Source organism: Cydia amplana, chromosome 2 (genome assembly GCF_948474715.1).
Source record: "Cydia amplana chromosome 2, ilCydAmpl1.1, whole genome shotgun sequence".
NCBI classification, from domain to species: domain Eukaryota; kingdom Metazoa; phylum Arthropoda; class Insecta; order Lepidoptera; family Tortricidae; genus Cydia; species Cydia amplana.
Genome location: NC_086070.1, coordinates 6843763 through 6866643, shown reverse-complemented (window position 1 = coordinate 6866643; position 22881 = coordinate 6843763). Strand labels below are relative to the sequence as shown.

The following is a 22881-nucleotide window of genomic DNA, read 5'->3' as shown; positions in this document are numbered from 1 at the left end:
CAGGCCGCGTACCGCCATTTATTCGTTTGATGACTTCATTTGGACGCGGCGAGTGCTGTAGCGATAATGCGCTATTGTTTACCCTTCGATAGTGCGCCCTACGCTGCACGCGCCACGACAGACAGAGACGACTGTATTTCCACGAGCCCCGACCGCGCGTCTAAGCGGTTCACAGATAACAATCTCTCTCGCTCGCGCGAGCCAAAAAGCCATTCGCGCGAACGTAACAGCGCATTCACTCGTAAAAACAGGTAGTAGAAGAAATAATAATCATCTTTACGACTTCTCACTCTATTCAGCACCTTGTTACGATACTGCGCGCTCATTGTGGCCCGACCGAGAAGTGGTTGTAAAATCTTTTCTTTACTACCCGTTTCACTAATTGTACCTTTATGAGTTTACGACTTTTGCGGCTACTCGACAGTAGTAAAGTCACTTAGAGGCTTTTGTGGAGGGTTTTTTGCGTTTTAAGTGCTCGGGTGGGTGTTTAGAAGAATAAAAGTCAAATAAACTTAAGTAGCCACTTGGTTACAGCTTCCGCTCTTATGATTTATAGTGGCTCGAGAGTCGAGACTCGTTAGTTACAACGCAAACGTTTATTTTTATTTGATTGTCTAGTATGTAATAGGTTGCAATCAATAAAAGCGCTATAGTTTTTCATGCGGCCACGTGCGTTCAGTAGGAGTGATAAGAAAGGGAAAAGAGAGCGTAACTGATAATATTTAATAGTCATTAGCGAAAAGGGGACGGCGCAATATACGGTGTTGGTCGCGGCTCGCTCGGAAGGCAGGCGCGGCGGCGTGGCTCGCCGGCGCTTCAGTCAGTAGCTTGCGAGAGCCGGGTCGCGCCGCTACAGTGAACGCTCGCTCGCTCAAACACGGCCCGAAACTTCGCTCGCGACGCACGCCTCCCGCGTCTCGCACGCTCCAAAATAAAGCACCGACCACGTGATCGCGCTCACTGTGACAACCGCTTAAAAACTCGTAAAACCCGCGGCACGCGCTACCGAGTCGTAAAATAATCGTAAAAAGTAAACACACATCAACTCGTTTATCGCCGACGAGGCCCATTATGACGCTCGAGTGACGTATAAGCGTATAACGACTACAATAAAATTATCGAAAATTAATTTCGGATTTTAGGAGTGACATTGGCGGAGGTCGCGTTATCACGGCGATGACATAAGTGTTTCTAACTGAGTGACGATAGTGATTGCGAAGATGAACTCTTACTTTGAGCAGGGTGGTTTTTACGGGGCGCACGGAGTGCACCAGGGGGGCGGCGGCGGAGACCAGTACAGAGGGTTTCCCCTGGGGCTGACGTACGCCCAGCCGCACGGGTTGCACCAGCCGAGACCGCAAGATTCCCCTTACGATGCGTCAGTGGCGGCAGCATGTAAGCTGTACGCGGGAGAGCAGCAGTACGCCAAGGCGGATTGTTCGAAGACCGGAGGGGACCAGCAGAACGGTTACGGCAAGGAGGGCTGGGGCTCGGGGCTGGGCGCGCTCGTGCGGCCCGCGGCGTGCACTCCGGAGGCACGGTACAGCGAGTCGTCGAGCCCGGGCCGCGCGCTGCCGTGGGGCAACCAGTGCTCTCTGCCGGGCGCCGCTGCAGCCGCCGCGCAACCCGTCCAACACCAACCCACGAACCACACCTTCTACCCTTGGATGGCCATAGCAGGTCAGTCTCACTCGCTAACTCATAAAATAAATATAATCTCTAAAGAAAATTTTTCATAATTGATGTCTATTAAAAATTATAAATTATCTAGGTATGTAAAATCGTAAATAAATTAGTAACTTTCAATAATTAATCATTGACTCGACCGCATACCATATAGGTCGATCTTCAAAGTAAAAGCGCTAAAACGGCGCTTCCCGAAAGCCGATGGGCCGTCCGTGAATCTCGTAGGAATCCAATAAGAACGGGCTATCAGGTAGGTAGTTGCCGATTTCTCGGCTCAAGTGTCAATAAAACCCACATAAAACGAACGACCCTCGTCAGACTTTTATTGATGCGACAGATTTGAGACTTGAGTGTCGTTTATATTAATCTTAAGCCATTGACGTCGACCTCAACTAATTAGACCCCATAAAAGAATTCTGATCGACGATAAAACAATAAAATTAAATTTGAATGGGACATTATTAATTCGCACCTACTGAAACGTTTAAAATAAATGCTCGTTTTATGGCGTGAGTAAGTAAGTAGCCAATTTAATAAATAAGATTTTATTTGCGCTGATGAGATTGTTTTACGTAGGTACTATGATTTAGGTAATTGGCGAAAATGGAACAACTTCTACATCATAAATGCATTCATTCATTCATTCATTTATTTATTCAATGACTATTACATTATGTTTGAATAATCTTATATCTAAGCACATGCATACAGAAATTGATTGCATGGTTGAGACATTTTTTAACTAAGTACTGTATATACATAGAGTCATATTCGGCACATTGTTTCTTCAATGTGACTTAGTATTTTTTTTAAGTGTGAACATTACATATTATTTATTTAACATACAATAATTATTACATTCTGTGATGACATAAATCGACTACGAATAAATTAATAATATAATAATCTTAAAATAAGGGTCCTATTTTCTAATTAAATTTTATAATTGGCATTTTAAGTTTCCTAAAAAATAAAACATTTCTGACATATTAATAAATACAATTAAAATTAAAATTGAAATTAAATATAATTTAAATGTAAAAAATATTTTACATTTAAATTATTATAATATCATAAAATTATAATGGCTCAATCTTACAATTAAATTTGACATAAATCAAAATAGAGTTTCGTCTAAACTGGCTGAATTAGGTCATGGCAAATAGCCTTTCTTAGAGAGGCCACTTCAAATCAGTCCAGCCAGTAAATTAAATATTATCTGGCAACTAACTATTTTCTTTAACTATTAAATCAACTAAAAAAATGTAATTGTTGAAAACTATTTATAAATAATTCCGTTGATATTTTTTACTATTTTTACGAAAATGTTTAATGCGTTGCCCATGATACGTATTTATAGACAGGCTTATTAATCCATAAGTACTTATCTTATCAGCCTAATAGCGTAAAATATTTAATCCATTTTCCGATCCGATATCCACTGCGGCAATGCTACGAAAGTCGAATAAGATGTGCTACGCGTCCGATACAGTGCTACGCCGTAGCCGGATGTACATACTACACACACATCACAGTTCACCACATGTTATGTTAGCGTAGTGCAAATGCAATCGGTTGAATCTTTGTGTGAAATTTGCACCGATCCTAAAAATGAGAAAAAAAATCTTAAATTAAATCATTACCTACTTTAATTACCTTAAATTGTTACCTTTGGTAACTGTACTATGTACCTACATATTGCAACCGCCTAATTTTTTAAAGCAATTAAATTAATTTGTAGACCGATAAAACTGGTTTCTAGTTTAAACAACTTGTTCAATAATAACAGAGTGAACTCGCTTATTAAGAAATGTTAGTAATATGTACCACTATTTTGTGTAATTATTTACACGTTTAAATTTACTTACAAATCATAAAATATTTAGTGTACACCGTATGATAGCGAAACGATATTGAAATAGGTAGTCGTTTAATTATAAAATGAGCTACCGTACATATTTTTTATTGTTCGTGTCATTACTTTCATTGCTTACAAGGACTAAACATTTTTTTAGGTAAATAGTTTTACTGCATATTACGTGTGCTGCAGTTACATTGACTGGTTTCGTTATTAAATTAACGTATTATTATGTATGAGTATGTTTACAATTAATATTTAGGTATATACTGCTTAATAAAAAAAATATACAGTATATAATATTAACTGTATAATTACATAATACACTGTACATACATATATGTACTTACCTACGTGAAAAAAACAAAATCGTACTTTACCCAATATTTCTAAAAATGTCTACATTTTTTTTGTAAAAGCGGTCTAGTTTGATTTACCAAAATCTATAAAATTGCCATAAGACTAATAAATCTTCACACTGAAAATTTTATAACATTTAAGTTAATTCCTACTTATAAAATGTCGACAATTTTCCTATAAATATATTGATTTAATTTTGTATTTCTTGCATACGATTTAATAATAAAAGCAAATCAAAATTGAAAACAATCTGTTTTGCATTTATTTCGTCAATAATACCAACATCGTATAAAGCATAATATTGTTCTACCAAGTTAAAACACGAAGCGTCATATTAGTGGCCCGCGTTATGGCGGGAGCGCGCGCGCCGGGTCAACGACCCGATCTAGTTTGGGAGCATTATTATTAACTTGAGTGCCACTGACCATCGACAAATACTCACAAGCCATCTTTTCTTCAGGAAGTGCACAAAAAATCGACAAGTACAGTCACTTATATGTTACTCTTCATAGGCCGCAGAATATCTGACATGATCTTATTTGTAGAGCCATAAGAGCGTGTCACATATTTTTGCGGCCTTCGAAGAGTAACATTTATTATTGCAGGTGATTGTACCTACTAAAATAATTAAAAAAAACTTCATCCCGCAATTTGTCTTTTTCGAATTTAGAATGCTAATGAGAACACCACATGATGTCTATCGAGATTGCATTTACAAGGTAGCTCATAACTTTCATTCTGATTAGTCGAATATTATTAGTTCTAAACGGATCCTAATTAGATATTTTTAAGTGTTATTGAACTAAAAGTTTAAGCCGGTCGAGTAACTCGAGTCGAATTAGAATTCGAAATCGGATTCCCATTAATCTCGAGTCTAGCACTACCACGTAAACTCACGCATAATTAATGCGACGCGCGTGTGGTCCCGGTTCTCATAACTCATGCGACTTGATAAAATTAAGTAACACGACCTAAAAAAATAAATAAAACAAAAATAAGTAGTCGGACTGTCGGCCGTATTTCACTCGGGGTGCACGCAATGGGCCCGCGAAAACAATACAAGGCCGCGGCGGAACCGTGGCCGGGCCGCGGCCGTGCAACCTCCGACACGGGCGCCCGGGTCAGCGCAGGCTCTACTAGCTAAATAACGGATTAAAAAAAAACTATTATTTAAAAAAAAATTAAAATATGATCAATTTTTCATAGGTTGGTCCAAAAATAAGTTGATAAAGTTTTTTTTACTGTGCACAGTCATGTTGTTGATAATTTTAAGAAATATTTGCGTGTGTGTATCAAAGCCGAAATAGTTTTTTTTATAAACTATTATAATTGAAGGGATGTTTACAAAAACAACATAACTGACTACACTGGTTGACACCTGAAACGATTAACAATGTTCTTAAATAATTGTCTATAGTACGGCCCTTCTGAGGTGAACTTTTCGCTTCAAACCTTAATTTTCTAAACATGGTCTAATAAAACATGGTCTTCTCTTCCCAGAGTGTCACTTGCCTACGTCACAATAACATTGCCACTTTATTTCAACATAACATGTTACATGGGTACATTATATCTATGGTTAATAAGTTAATTTATTTCTTTATAATTTAATAATTTTCATTTATATGTATTTTATCTTAAATTTTACAATAACACGTCATTTTTAATTATTCGTTAGCAATATCTTCCGATTCACGAAAGAAATTTCAGACGTTCGGGTAATTCTGTTTACACTACTGGCAACACAGGATAGCGCTGTCATATTTGACAATCCGCCATTTTGTCCCTGACCGACCGTCCTTGTCGAACGCGTGTTAATTGTTATTTCCTTCTCGCTCAGTGTCAGCAGTCGCAGTGTTTTCCAAACTTTTCACGTCGTAAGCTTGGTAATTAATGTTTTGTTACGAAAATGGTTGGCTGCTCTATTCGGAACTGTAAGAGTAGGAGTGAAAAGTGCAGTATAGATTTGTTTTATTTTACTATGTTTCTACATTAATAACTTAAAATTAATGCCGTTAAAATAATTTTCACCGTTGGTTAAAATTCTCCCACATTTTAAAGTTTGAGAACCTGTAAACAGCATGATGACGTAGGCAAGTGACAGTTAGGTCATTCGCGAATCTCGGAAGAGAGTACCAGGCGGAGTATATTATTATACCATGTCTTCTAAACAAAGGCCATTGTCTCTATTATCGCAAAGCCACTAGCTCCAGACTTAGCACGCGCCAGTACAACATTCATATTGAAAAACAACCGGTATCGTCATAGTATTAAGGTTCAAATTTAATGTCACTGATATTCTAGATATTACGTTTTGGTAGTGTAGGACGATAGACCGCCCCGAAGCGATACGGCACTCATATTATTTTGATACTTAGTGTAGTGTTAAAAATGAAACACGGTTATTTATGATAAAGCGTTGTATATTTGCTATATAACAAAATCTAAGGTAATAATGTAAATTTAACATTAATAAGTTTCAACAATCAAAAATAATATATTACAAGTGAAAATGATTTTTGTTGCAAATAAAGTTGGGATAGCAAGAAAAAGACAGCTAAATTAGTCGTTATTCAACTCTCTCTGTCGCACAAAAATCCAAACAGTATGCAATCATAATCCAGGGTCACGTAAGCAGGTCGTCAAGTTTTTAACAATATCGGGCAGAGTACTTATATAAATAACACGAAGCACACGGTTACGATATTAGAAACCGACTAAAGCCTGATTTAGGGTCGCTAAATGATAAAATAATGTGCCCCACTTCTCATGCACACGGATCTTGGACACCGCTCTTCTCATAAACCTATTGTATTTAGGTATGGAAAACAATAGTGGTCAGGTCGCAAATCCTTATCAGTGTTTTTATTGTCACTATGCGTCGGCATCACATCAGAGGTGTTAATTTCACAGTATTTTTAAGTTAAGAAAAAATAACAATGCTTGCAGCTGCATCTTTGTAAATTATTACATTTACCACCGCAAGCTAATAATTTTAATAAAACAACATAATAAATAACCACGTTTCATTTTTAACACCACACTAAGTATCAAAATAATATGAGTGCCGTATCGCTTCGGGGCGGTCTATCGTCCTACACTACCAAAACGTAATATCTAGAATATCAGTGACATTAAATTTGAACCTTAATACTATGACGATACCGGTTGTTTTTCAAAATGAATGTTGTACTGGCACGTGCTAGTCTGGAGCTAGCGGTTTTGCGATAATAGAGACAATGGCCTTTGTTTGAAAGATTAAGGTTTGAAGCGAAAAGTTCACCTCAGAAGGGCCGTACTATACCGCTCTAAGCAGTTATGTTGTTTTTGTAAACATCCCTTCAATTTTATTAATGAATTTTCTTTAAAGGCGTGTAAGTAAAGAATTACCTACTCCTAAAAATATTTTATCAACATAATTTTGGGCCGCAGGATTGTTGTTTTTAACAATATTGTTGTTGCAAGCATAAAATTCCTCTACGACGTTTACTATGTATAAATGCGTATTAAAATATTTAAATATATGTAGGTAAATAGTATCTAAATGTATAATAAGTATAATATTTATTATTTACAATAGGTACTTGACCTTACTCAACTCTACTGACTAAATTGATTGAATATCTAAAACGTAATGATAAACAGCAATTATTTAATGATTTAATTTATTTAAGTTTAAAAATGATACCTACATATCGCAACATATTTATTTCATACAACATAACACAATGTTTTTTAGGATACATTTTATTTTCATTTCAGTATGTTTTAATAAAATACCTTATCGGTTTTAATACAATACCTCATACATAAACAATAAATTTTGACCTGGATAATCCTGTAAAACGTTTTGAAAACTGTGCTACCGAATGTACTAAAATAATTACCAAAAAAAAAAATGAAATTACAGACAAATCAAGTCAACATTTATTTTTTCAATTTACAGTCGTGTAGACATTATCATACAAAGTTGCATTGCAACAGTTGCAATCAAGTTACTTGAGGGCTTGCATCTTTCAGCCGCTAACCACATCTAACCCCAGCCTTGGGAGCTGACCCTATAATTTCTAAAACTGGTTCCAAAATTGGCGACCGAATAATGCTCGAGGCCGAACATTTAAATGCTCCTTCATTAAAGGGAAATGAGATATTGTAATCACTAGGTAACTTGCTTTTTAAATGTTATTGCGTGAAATCGTTTTGTGCAAGTGTGAAGGAAGACTTTTCTGTAGGCCAATTCGGACACAGTTTTGGGTGAGGAACGATTTATATATTTATAGGTGGGTAAAAATAGTCTGATATTTTCTGTTAGAATTAAAAAAAAAAATTTATATAATACCTAATATACCTAAGAAAAAATGTGCCTGGTATACATATGCACGTGTGAAATACCAAATATGTAAGTACTATACCTAATAACATGAATTATTCGGTATAGGTACCTACTTATTCTAATACCCAACTTAGTAATATTCACTTCATAACGTTCTGAATTAACTAACTTTTTTCGTATTGTTTTTTAATTTAGGTAGCTATTTTTTTCTAACTATAGAAATATTAATTTTAAAAGAACACAAGGTAACTCTTGTTTATACTTATAAGTAGAAACTTCGTAAATCACGAAATGGTCCGCCTGGATGGTGACTCAACTTTAATTGCACGTTCTAAAAGTTCAGTGAAATAAATAAAAATGATAAAACCTCTGTAATAAATTATTACAGAGGTTTTATAATAATACAATATAGAAAATTGTGTTGATTTTATTTTAGAAAAATACCTAAACATACTTATCTTTTTCTACCATCCCCATGTTATTTAAATCACAATACCTATTCTTAGCGCATTCATTGTTAATTGTTCTTTAACTGTAAATTAATAATTTGAAAATTTAATTTACAATTTGGTGTTTGACCTTAATATTTTCAATTGCTCATTACAAATTTCAACAAAAGAAATTACCTTAATAGACATTAGTTTAAAAGACTCTTACTCAATAGACGGCAATGGCACCCTAAATTTGTCATAGAAAATGAAAAGGACTTATTAACAATAGTAATTTCAATGTCCATGCGACCTTTTAGAATTAGCAGTTCAGAAATTGGCCCGTCCACCGCACACCACCAAAACAAACACGGATACACACAAAAATGGACATAATAGCGATCCGTAAACTAATAATGGGGGAGAATAATGTTTTATGGTTCCTGTTTTGAATACCGCATTTTTTAAACCTTAGTATTCTACAAACCGTCAAAGCACCGACACGTCTGTGGCAAAATAACCATACTACATTGTGTTAAAAATCTGATTTTAACATCCCAAAAAAAATTATGATTGCGCAGTTGATAAAGCTACTAAAAATGTACAATTAGCAAAAAGAAGTTGTTAACTTTAAAAAGCAAACCTGTTGCAATTATCTTAATTTACTTTAACGTCACCAAAACGCATTGTGAAGTGAAATAATACTGTCAAAAAATGTGTATTCGGAAACGGTTTGACGGGCAATGGCGGCGGAGGTGTGCATGCGCACGTTGCCCGCCTGTCTGCGCCGCCATCTTGGGTGAGATCGATCATCGCAGCAGCTGTGGAATCATCAATTTTGTGCACTTTTAATAGCGCATGTTTGTGTGTGAATTTCGTTCTGTGTTAAGTATGTTTGGTTAATGTTTGTAATCTGTATTTTAATAATTTGTGTCATGTATTTGTCTACTAAATATGTAATTAAATTTTAAATTGACTCATTAGAAGTGGAAAATCTAAGTAATTAAATATTTGTACAATAATAAAATAAAATTACTTAGGGACCTACATTTCTATCTATTATTGTTCGTTTCTCGTTTAATGTTTTTATAAAATAAAAACACTCAGACTTGTGTCTAAACAAATAACTATGAGATTTGCTTAGGTATCTACTTTTTGGACCACATCCATTGAACTTCATTTTAGTTAGATACCAAGAAGGTGTCAGCGGTAAACATTAAACATGTATAAAAATATTCTTATCCTATTAATTAAGTATTTTAATATTGTATTAATATAATTATAATTAATATAGTATTGTGATAAGTAGTCGGAATAGATAAGGCACTAAAATGTTTTATCGCGCTTGTAGAGTTAAGTTTAAGGGCATCACATTCATAAACATCTTTTTACAACGTAAACATTGAATATTTCATGCAACAGTGCCAATATCATGAGCGTTGGGAAATCTAAATTTATCGCACTAGGGATCTGGTTCCCAGCCGTGACCTAGGTATCCTAGGTTGTTACGCGTGCACTGGAAATCACTGGCAAGGCTAAGGCCCACTTTGCATTCTGTAAACAGTAATCTTCACAATTGCTGGTTTGATTTGAATGAAACTGGAACTATCCAAGATATGACTGTTGGTGCTACAGTATTTTTGTGAAAGAAAGCTCATCAAAGTTATGTTAAAAGAAAAGAGTAAAGAGCTTTTTAATTTTTAACAGCAATTTGGCACTTGACATAAAAAAAGGCTATTAACCTAAGAATATTGAAAGTAATCCAAACAAGCCAAATGTATTATTTTCTGTGTTATACAGTTTTAACAAAACGTAAAAAACTGAAAATCTTAATTATTTATAATGTGTCTACGAACTCAATGAGGAACTCAAAAGTGTAATTATAACATATGTACATATTTAGAGACATAAATTTCATACTACATTTTCTGTATTTTTCCAAATTTCAGATAGGTTACATTAGATACCTAATGCCAATTTGTCAAAAATCTGTTTTCATTATGAGTCAATGCAATTGACAAGACAAGGAACACAAAAACATCCATTTGTTCATAACTTCTCTTCATATCAAATCACAATTCTTTACTGAGGACTTGTGCCGCGTTAAGTAAATACAATTGTATTTTAAACAATATAATATTTAATTAAATAAATTGACAATATAAATTAAAAACCGTGTCAAAACAACCGCAATTTTTCACCACGTGTTTGCCAGTGAAGCCTACTGTGCTGTGACGTAGGTACATTGTACAATCGCCATTAGATAAATCGGAGCGGTTAAGCTGTTATTATCAAGCGTTAGAGTGCATGCTCAGATATTTTTGAGCGCTTTGGCCGTTCCGATATAATAAAATAAAATAAGCCTATACCTGATATACCTGATAGCGACTGTACGAAAGACACTTGAACTTGTAGGTATATTCTTTAGTAACTGGGGTATTATTCCAAAACCGTATCGAAATCAAACTGTCAAATGAGCCAGCATAAGCGCTCTGCTACTGAAGAAATTTGCTGCAGGCGTGCTGTATCTTCTAGTATCTGCAACGCCCTTAAATGATCGCTATTTTCACGGCGTAAGGTTGAAATTCCTATGGAGTCTAGGGAAAAAGAATGTTTAATTAAATCATTTAATTCACCTATATTCTCGCTGTCTGTGTGACTGAGATGGAACACGTTGGCAGCGTTAGAGTGAGTGCGACCACAATTGCCATGAATTGACCAACCTAACTTGCACAGAGATCCATAGGGCTCGGTTTCACTACCATGAATGATTTCAATCGGTGCGATTAAAAAGTAATTATCTTCCCCAATAAGAATGCGCGGTATAACACGACTTTTACACACATAATCCTTAATATGAGATAATCGTTTACAATTTAAACTGTTAATTACAGATAAATCTTGTGCTGGTAAATGTAATTTAGACACTTTACGCAACTTAATGTTATAACTATTGTTATTGTTTTGTCCACTTATCTGAGCGATAACGGTCGGTACAGCTGACTGGTACACTTCTAGTCCAAACGCGTCGGTAAACTTTATAGAACGCGGTTGTTCACATTTAAGACCTAACTCGGCTGCTAGGTCAGAGTCTATCATGGACACAGAAGAGCAATCGTCCAGAAGCGCGTATGTACTTACGGTACCTTTAGGTCCACGCAATCGCACTGACACTACTTTTACCATGACGTTATCCACAGAAGAAGGTTTACCACAATCCGATGTAACGTGTGCCACGGTGTCGGGGGCCGAAGGTGCCGGCTCGGGGACCGGCGGTTGAGCCCGCGCTGGGGCCGGCTCGGGCGGCGGGTCGACGACCGCGTCAGCTGATTGTGATGACGTAGGCTTCTTCCAGTGTAGTATCTTGTGGTGTGCGAGTCCGCAACCATCTATGTCGCATACGGGCGCGGGGCATGTGGCTCTGTCGTGTCGTGACGTCAGACAACAATAACAAAGTCCTTGAGATTTGATGAACTTCCATCTATCACGGCGCATGGCACGATTGAACACACGGCACTCTGGCAGCGGGTGAAATCCTTTTGAGCAAAATTTACAATCTTTGTTTTCCTCGACGGCTTTAGTTGTTAATACGGGCCGATGAGTACGAACTTTGTTATCACTTGAGTATTTCGCTGTAGTTTTTATTTCACTCGGCTTACTTTGTTCACGTACCTGTGCCATTCCAACTAGTGATAACATTTGTGCCTCATGTTTAAGAAACTCAGAGATCAGGGTCAACTTAGGCTGATCTTCATCTAACCTTTTGTATGCGAAGTCGGTCCATTTGCCAATCAAAGTGCTCGGTAGCTTGCTTAGAACAGCTGATGCGAGCTCGGGGCTGCGTAGATAATCTGGCTTATTTAGCGCACCTATTGTTGCTACGCAGTTATTAACTTTAATTGAAAAATCAATTAGGTCATGATGGTACGACGTGGGTAACGAAGGTAGCTTCTTCAGCTGCGTCGTAAGGTTCATGATGATGACATCCGATCGGCCAAACCTTAATTCGAGAGCTTCCATGACGGCTGCGGGCGGGGTGTTACCGATCAGCAAAGCGGTGACCGTGTCCTTGGCGTCGCCTCGCAGTGCTTTACGTAGTCTCTCCAGGTTCTCAGACTCACTGAACTCACAGACTCGAGTAGATTCCGTGTAAGCCTTTTTAAAGTGCAACCATTCGACGCTGTCGCCGCTAAAAATCGGTAAGTCACGTGGCGTTGACAGGCGGCTAAGCAAACGATCCTCACGCTTGGCTGACGAGTTCGTCATGATATCCTTCAAGGTAAGCGCTAGTTCTCGAATGCTGTCACTTGGAACATCGGGTTGCCGGACTATAGGTAAGTTGACGGGTGCTGGTGCAGGATGTGATGGCAGTGCTCGGTGCTGTGGCTGATAAGGCGCATCAGGCTGCGGTATGTAAGTAGTTTCGTCGTGACCTTGACTTAACCATTGTTCGACGTTAGACTGCGCTCTGTTGCTAGGCGCGCCTCCGCTCGCTACACTACCGCGCTCACTCTCACTCTGCGATTCATCGGCGTCAACTTGGGCTAGATCAGCGTCTAGCTTTTTATCAATAAGTGCCAGCTCAATCTGGGCCTTGGCTTGAGCGGCTTCAAATTGATAAAAGTAACACTGGACATCGTAAGCTCGTAAGCAAAAATGTCAACATGGAAAAATGTAGTTTGCACGCAGCAGAACTTGCAATGAACAATTGAAGAATAAATTCAATAATTGAGTGATACTTAACGGCATAGACACCAGTTTTAAATGCCTATTAAATGCAAAACAATTTACAGTTCCGTAGGTTATTATAATGAATACAATAGTATTTTATGCTGTACATAATAAGGGTTCTTGTTCTTACAATTCAAGGGCCGAAGTTACGATTCGAAACGAAGTTGAGTTTTGTATACCTAAAGACAGGCCCGAGATTTTTAAGACCTAATTACGAGTATGTACCGTTAAACACAATTTTTGTCTACTTATACACTATATACATACATACATACTTATGTACTTACCTAGGTATATTTTGTATCAAATTGTAAATTTTGTGATACTTAGCCTTGAGTCCCATACACCAGTCTATAATTCATCTTCGTTTACTGAACAAAAAATGATACTAAATAAGTATCACAAGCCCGCCGGCCGCGTGACGTCATCGGATAACCCTCCATCCATTGATATGATATGATTCGATGCGATGCTTCATCAAAATTATCCGCCTGCTCAATGATCTTGATTTACTTAGTCTGCTGCTTGATATCTGAAAAATGAGAACGAACAATTAATTTAAATAAAGTAATGAATTTATTTTAGAGGCTTTTCTTATTTTATTAAGGAAAAATAACATTGTGAAATTGCGAATTTTAATTAAAGTAAAAAAAAAAAAAACAATATCCAGGTCAGTCTATATCAGTGGTTCCTAACCTTTTCAGTCCGGTCACCCCTATGACTATCTAGGGAACCTGATTTTAGCCCTCTTCCCAATGGTAATTAAAAAATAAAACGTGTACGTTTGTTGTATTGTTATATTAGGTTAGCTTATTACCCCCGTAAAATACCGTAAAATACCAGTTTGGGGGTCCACGGGGGTAATTACCCCCAGGTTAGGAACCACTGGTCTATATTTTTTGTGACGTAATAATATGTTAGGAAAATTTCGTTTACTACCTACAAAAATTAGTATGAAATATGTTTTTGTACTATGTAGTACATATTTAATTTAAAGATTGTTCGCTACACTGGAAGTAGGTAATTAGTTTGTATAAAAGAAACAAAATAATATTTGGTTACACAAATGTGTTACACCGGCTAACAGCTCGGTTTATAATAAAAAATCAGTTTTAGGGAAGTGATCAAAATGGATCTCTTTATTAAGTAAGTAGGTAGTGTAGTATGGTAATGATGGCGCCATCTATGCAAACCTTTGACAGTTGCCAACCCCATTGTTACACTGACACGAACATACAAATGCATCTTCCTCCAAGCTCCAAGTGTTAAAAGTTAAAACATCATCATAGCTCGGAGCTGTTTCTTATTCATGGACATTTTCGCTTCGCTCCGCATGGGCGGCCATCCTGAAGGCAATTAATCGCGCGCGCCCCGCGGGAGCCGCGACACTGAACCTAGTTAGTATGCAAATAGAGACTAATTCGCTTTGGCAGCCTATTAGGTCCCGAGTAGACCTTATAAATTCTTGTTTAGGAAGCAAAGATTTTGATCACAAGTTTACCTAACGTTAATAAAATGCTATGTTATCAATATCATAGTTGTCTACAAGGTAACAATTGGTCTAATTCGAGGTATGAAGTTATGAACAGATCGACAGGCAGACCTGAGAAGTTCGTAGAATTACGAGTAAATTTTCTAAATATCGAGGTAACTATAGGTAGGTATATACAGTAGTATAATAGGTACCTACATATACACAATGCTCTTAAAAAGTGTATTAGGAGTTCAGAAAGTGTACAAGTTTTAAAAATACCCATAATTGCATTTTTAATTTCCGTAACACGTACTCGTTATTACAGAAAATTGAAACTACAATTAATTTCACGTAAGCTATGCGAGGTACATTTCATATTGTTCTTTCCTTCAATGCGGAGGGACCCTCGTCAAGCTGATCTCAACCTTCCAAGTAACATAATAAAGTTTACTTTTATTTAAACGTGTTTAGTCGTAAAATATCCGTTGTTAGTGAACCTTTTGTACACGTCATAAGAGTTGGTTTAGCGAATTATTTTCGGAAGGTTTAAGATATTTTGCTCTTATCTGCGTTATTTACAGGCCTTCGTGCCGAAACTAGCATTTCATTGAACAGAGAATCCTCTTTTTGAGCTAAGTCGAGTTTAATGGGGTTTTCCTAACCCAGCTCTACATAGATAACCTAAGGCTAGGCTTGCTCTAGTCCATTGTTAGGTCATTAAAATTGCTAATCTAACGGTACATTGAAATTACTTAATTGACTTGGTATTTAAGTTAATTATTGAAATAATTTGATAAACTAATTAATTTTAAATGCAGTGTGTGTATGTATGTATACTTACTTATTATACAAATTGTATAGTAATTACTTATTTAGGTAGATAATGATCTCTTCCGTTTAATCAACGTTTTTAGGCAATTATAGTTATTATAGAAACTGATAAGGTGTTTCTTTAAATCGCGAGAATGGATAATGCCTCATTCTTTCTTATTGTCAAATTACAAAATACCTACCTCTTAAAATTATATAAGTATAAAACTCTCTAAATTGTGTATCTCTATGATCTCTATCTCAAACTCGCAAGTCGTATATTAAAAATCATGTTGACTCGTCTAAAAATGCTTTTTATACCATACATTTCTTAGAAATATGTATTAGACTGTTAATTGAAACTGTTCTTGGTCAATCAAATGTGCCTAGTTACGATAACGTAACAAACGCTTCAGGATTGGTCATGCCAATCACCAATTCGACTCATGCCTTGTTATAGCAGTCATAAATTTTACAACAGGGATGTTGCGAATAACCGCATCCGCATCCGCAACCGCGGAACTTCCGCATTATTTTCAACATCCGCATCCGCATCCGCATAAAATCGATGCGGATTTAATGCGGATGCGGATGTGGAACAGTTCGGTACAGGAACGTCTTAGCATCGGCGTAAGTGCTAGACTGCTAGGTAATTTAGTCATTAGCCAAAAAAACCTATTAAAAATTAGCAATCAAGCGTGAGTGGGACTTAATGTACGGAAACCTTGGAACGCGAGTCCGACTCGCACTTGGCCGGTTTTTTGTAATAAAAATGACTAAAATGTAATATTTGACGTTTTTTATGTACCTATCTTGACATCCGCATCCGCATCCGCGGATGTGAGTCTTTAAAAATCCGCATCCGCATCCGCATCCGCGGATGTCAAAAAATCGGCATCCGCAACATCCCTGCTTTATAACACCACTACAGTAGGAATCACCAATTATTGGAAAATAAAAACTCCATGCTAACTCCAATTGAATATCTACTACTTAAAGAGAAAGAAAAGAAGCTATAGAATATATATTTTTATAAAGTTTGGATTTCTAAATCGATTATCGTTCGCGAATTTAGTTTTAAATGGAAGCCGTTGGTAAAATCTTTCAATCCATTTGAAGTTCTATCAATAACGTGAACATCAGGTAGCTATTAAAATACGATGGGAAACGAACAGTAAGTACTTACCTAGTTTTTATTCTGTAAGATAACGAAAGCTCGCGTGTAGTTTTTAATTTGTATGAGTGGGACAGAAAAAAAATCGATAAAATCGATTTTAAAGAATAGAACGGCGGATGCGTAAGCGCCGCGTTCCTTGATGTATGGACCCTTCCACATACTTAGCTAATAAACCCTTCTCACTTGCAGACGCATTCGTAAATATATACCTGTCCCACTCAGACGCATAAGAATATTATTGTTTTCAAAGTTATTGCTTTTGCATTACAAAATTGAATTTTTAATTACTAAACTTTATGAAGTAGGTTCTAAAATATGGTTACCTTAATCAAACTAAACTTGTGTTTTAGTTGTAATTGCCATTAAGAATATTTTATTTTAACTGAATAATTAGATAATTATACTTTTTTTATGTACTAATACTGCTTTAACTTGTATTGTATGTAGGTACAGTGAGAATTTCTAAAAATAATACACTGACCTTAGAAGTAAATTGGAATGAAGTGATTTCAACGAAAGAGAAAACTATAGTTATCGTAGTTCAACTTCAAATTGACCATCAGACGGGGTCCGAAACGCCGAAAGCTTAACTCCATTTAGAAATACATGCGGGTAAAAAAACAACATGTCTATTATAGAGGCCGTTTTTTACAACGCACCGGCCAGGAACACAATCGTAAATTATAATTTAGTAACTCAAAAACTACGAAATTAAGATATCCACCTTTCCGTATAGGCGGCGTTTCTTTGTGTTTAAATTTAACGTTCAGTGTTGCCCTAAAATTTGAATGCAATGGACGTTCGATCAGCATAGTGTGAGCCGAATTCTAGTGTCCAATATGCAAGTGGCCTACCACGGGACGATTTGTTGGCGGCCTTCGATCAGTGTTCTTGTGATGACAAACACGTACAAACAATTTGCAATTTGAGATATGCTTCAGTGCGCGCCCAAGAAGGACTGACATCAGCATGAGCGTCACAACCCACGATCTCCTCTTCAAAGCTTCATAAGTGCATATTTAACATCTTGACAGATGATTTAAGCAGCCAGGGATAACGTCTCTCGTGGCTGTATAAGCCAATATGGATCCGGCATTTGCGACCGCATCGGTGGCAGCTGAAGAAAGGGGGTGTCGTCAGCAACTTCTGGAGTATTGTGCCTCAGCGAGATTTCGGGCTAGGTCTTCCAAAAACCAGGTGTTATCTACTTCTCCGTCGATTAAGTGCATTACAGTGATCAATTAGTGTTATAACAGTGTTCGCTTTTACTTTTTCACACGCATCAAAGATGTTGACGGTCAGCGCACGAATGGTGGAATCATCGGCGTGTACGCAGAATTTTAATTAGAATTTCCTACTGCATTGCATTTGCAATACGTGAGCATTATGCGTTCCATGTTTACAACGGATAATATAGTCGCATTATGCATTAAAATGTTGCTTCTCTTTAAAATTGTGAAAAAGACGGATTTTGAAATACCTTATCTTTTTATGAAAAATTATAGTAGGTAGGTATGTGAAGAATGATTGGAATATCACAAAAAGCAGTTCCTGTAATTTAACTATTATTGAGCATTAAAAATATGTTGGTTAATTTGAAAGTTCAAAGACCGTGGTCGTTATGAATGCGAGAGCACGAAGCGTCGGCCGGTGAAATATGAATCTACAAACAATGTACCGGAGTCTTACCACTTGCATTAGGGGACAAAAACCTGCACTTGCATAAGCGAAACAGAAAGTATGTAGTTGCTTAACCTAATAGCTTTGCCTAGGTCTCAGCTATTCGAGTTATCTACTAAACTGTTAGTGCACGCCGCCAGTTTGGCTAAATCGGGTCTTATTAGTGTATAAAAAATCACGCTACACATGCTCAACGTAATTAATTTGCTGTGAAATATTTAGTGTAGTTTTTCCAATCAAATAGGCTTCAAAATTTATTTAGTGCACATAAAACATCAAAGGAACTACTAAGATGTCATTTAGGGATAAAGTTTGCAATTAATTTTGTAGAATTCAATCTTAAGAGCCAACAGGAGTGGTCATTTCTCCATACAAACGTACTCGACTGTTTCCTCCGTGGGTTTTGAAGCTAGAGCAATAATTTTTTCAACACAGATTAATATTGTCAATATCTGTGTCGGACCGTTTTGTTTTTTTTGATATTTTTGTTTTTTAAGGCGCTAGAGCCCTTCAAAAATGGCCAAAATGGCCTAATTGACTATGCCGCAATGAGAGGCGTGCTATTCAAAACTGACATCAATTAGTCAAAAAAGCAAAACGGTCCGACACAGATAATGTCATAATCATTTAGATTTCCAAATTTGGTTACGATTGGTTAAGTTTTGGAGGAGGAAACAGTCGAGTACGAAACCTCGATTTTTGATATTTTTACGCAGGATTTTTCGCCTTGTCCTTATCGCACTAGTTTTAGGAGCCGCTTCCGTTAACGAGACGGGTATATTTACCTAAAATATTTTAATCTTAGCTCCTCTTAAATAATTCAACTCAAAAAATTGGCTGAAAACATGTGTTCATTTTGAAAAAAGTACTAAAGGAAATCGAAGTAAAAGAATTGAATTAAATAAAGTTCTAGCTAAAACGCTCTGAAATCAGGAGTAATACTCACCTGAATCCATTGTGCCGGTGCCTTACAGGTTTTCAGGGCAGAGGCCGCTGACCCCCGCTCCGACTGACCCCTCAAACTAAACTAGGTATTGTTTTCACTGAACTTTCAGCTAGTCTCTGATAGTTAAGTGGGGAAATTTATGGAGTGCCGGCTTCGAAGTTGTAATTTAACACGCTCAATCGAATGAAGGAAATGGATAAGTATCAACCGTCTATCTAATTGCTATTGAAAATTTTCTAATGAACTTACCTACAAATGTTTTAACCATTGAGCCAATATATAATAGTAAACGTTTGAGGAAAAATAGTTTTCATTTTCATAAATAACAGATACCTTTAACTCATAGTATTTACTCAGGTAAATTGTGTTGTGGTTTTATAGCTTATTATTTTGTATGTGTCTGAATTAAATTCCTATTAATCTTTATAGTCATAAGTTGCTATTTATATATCTGTAAAATTGATTGATTGTTTTCAATGGTGCTAGTATACTTTCTAAGTACCTGTAGTTGTTGCAAAAACATCGATTGTGATAAATATCTGAGAAAATGTGCGGAATACTATATAATGGGTGGGTGCGTCGATCAATTGTGTAGGCTGTGTCAATTATACTTAGAAAACGTTTAGCAGCAATCCGTCAGACAATCACTTGTTAATTATGTATATAGATACGTAACAGTCATTGATATCATCACGCGAACAAATCAACTACACGAACACGGTCAAATAACTCTTCTTCAAAAATTGTTAAGTTACAGCTTAATTGTAGCGGTAAATTTCTCATATAGTAACCCGATACGTAATGCCTTCTAATCAAATTGCTCTTGGACTCATGAAATTACCTTATTTAAAGGTTTATCGCTGTTTAAAATTTCAATAAACTTTCCGCACGCCACTAAGCCGGCAACACACCTTCCGATCGGCCGGTAGCTGAATTAAGATAATGTTCACACCTGCCCGAGTCAGTGCGAACGTCACAAACTCAGCTGAGATAAAACATTGTAAAAACCTTAGAAAATCAACGAAACTTGTGCTCTTTTGGTTTTGGCACAGTCTGCGCGGACGCAGTTACGTATAAAGTTTACGATTAACGGACGCCGCTCGCCGCCCGGCAACGTAGGAGGCATGATGTCGAAATAGCTATGAGCGCCGCGCCGGCGCGCCGCCGCCGCCGACAAAATTTTCGCGCCGCCGCCGCCGACGCTGCGCTATCGGCGTGGCATCGGCGTGACCTTGGTAGTTACTACTACTTTCGGAATCAGATAATATATTTTTAATCGAGTTTAGATCATTAACAGCGCCACTTCGAATAGTTTATAGGCATTCAAAAGGTATTTTAGGCCCATATAATTCAAAAATATCGAAGGCAAATGCAAACTTATCTGTCTAGTAACCGCGCTACTAGTCTTGGGGAAACGAAATTATTTAATATCAATTTTAACATCAATATGCTTGTAATAAACATACTGATTCCCTTCCATTTTTATTGTGGAACGTTCCACATTACAATTTATAGAGTGTATATATACACTAGACATATGTCAATCACAATGAAAAAATTAACTGTGATCAATTCTGACTAACGTGAGCTCGAACTCGAACCCACATCTTTGCATTACCGTACCGATCTTAATTTTGCCAGCTAACCATCATTTACCGCGAATTTAGCCATTGCAAGCATGGTTAAACGTCTTTAAAAGGTATAAAATGGGGTTAATTTTAAGATATTAAGCGTTTCCACGTCCAAGTCCAAATGTCCGGCCGTTGGCTTCGCACGGAAGGGCGTCGGAATCGGGTCTCAATTAAACTTGGCCACTGTTCAAATTTCAAGCTTTGCTCTCTCGCAGCTCAATATATGGCCTTGCATCGCTCCCATGGAATTAAGCCGCTATCTGAACCTGCAAGTTTTTGGCCCTGTTTGGAGCTCAACTTTCGGCCTGTTTTAAAACGCTTGAGCCTTGGTCCTTATCCGATCTTAGCTCCATTGCAGCTCGGCCTTTGGCGTCGCACGAATGCGCCCGCAGGAAAGCTCCAGATCTTTAACACTATGGCTTCAGTCTTTATTGGCCTGCGCCCTCGCTCTGCTCTCATGCAGCTCGGCCTCGCACAGAAGCGCGCCGCAATTGGCGCTCCAGGCGTTCGGCCGTCAGCCAATCTAACACTTGGCGTTCGATTCTTAGCTGTATACTTACCTGCAGCTCATCCTCTGGCCTCGCATTGGGAGGCGTCGAAATCAAGTCTTCGGTGTTACATGGAGCTCGGTGTTGGGCCTCACTTTGGGCCTCACTATGGTTATCGATATTGGTTATCGATACGGAGACGGAGCTCGATTTTCTTTGGACTGTCGAGTCTGTCGACAAGACGTTTCCCTGATACAGTCAATCCGCAATTTTTAACTTAGCATTAGCACAAAAGAGTGCCTCGCTAACATCTTCCGGCCAGAACCTCTCCAAGATTAAGTCCGCCTCTGATGCCGCGCGATACCGCTTATCCACTGTTTATACGATATCAATTTTTTTCGTACCATTATTCAATAAATTACCCTTGAAAATAAAAAATGCATTTATTTCATAACTTTCTTACAGCAAAAACATGTTTTTTCGGTAAAATTTTGGTTTGATTCTTTTTTCATTAATCGAAGGTGTTTCAAGGCCACGCCGCCGATTCGCCGCCGCCGCCGACCAATTTTGACCGGCGCGCCGCCGCCGGCTATATGCCTATCGGCGCTCATATCTATGTCGAAACGAGTTCCACATTTGAGTTTTATAATTTGACATGCATTTATGTGGAATTTATTTTAATTTGTATAAAAAACAAACAGTTTAATGAATTTAAAATTTATTTGGTAGTAATTACAAAGTAGGTATGTACATTATTCCGTCCGCGTTTGTCCAAAAAAGTATAAACATGAAGGAAAAGCTTACTCAATGGAACGCCGCTCTATATATAATGGTGCGACCCTTCTTTTATTGTGGTTCCCTCCTAATTTTATGGCATCAGCTGTGTGTTGACGTCACTACAGCTGTGATTCTCAAACAATCTCCCTTAAAGTGCTTTAAATCGCTACCTAATAGGTGTTAGCAATACATCTAATTTGAATGACTCAATTTATTTTATTAGCTAATAAAATTTGTCTCAATTCGTTACGGTTTGTTTGGGTTCGCTCGACAATTGCGTGTTTTACGACCTCTTTAACAATTTTTGCGAAGTATGTTTTTTGTTAGTCAGGTATGAAGCTTTTGTTTCGGCTATCCCCTAATAAAGCTTTTAACGGTTTTATTGTCCAAAAAACGTTGCGCAACCACTGCAATTGTTGGTTAACGGATATTTTTTAAAAGCCTGTGTTTGCCACAATTGTGTTCGTAGAACGTGTTATCAATGGATTCGTTGGAATTTTTA

General features: G+C 37.2%; 1 protein-coding gene across 1 annotated transcript in view; it reads left to right on the top strand.

Annotated features, from left to right (window-relative positions):
* Nucleotides 1-632: 632 nt before the first annotated feature.
* Nucleotides 633-22881, top strand: part of LOC134662040 (homeotic protein ultrabithorax) — a 176718-nt gene continuing 154469 nt past the window's right edge. Inside the window, exon 1 of the mRNA XM_063518306.1 lies at nucleotides 633-1680. Coding sequence (XP_063374376.1) covers nucleotides 1221-1680 — 460 coding nt within the window. The 5' untranslated portion in view covers nucleotides 633-1220. The remainder of the gene's footprint in view (nucleotides 1681-22881) is intronic.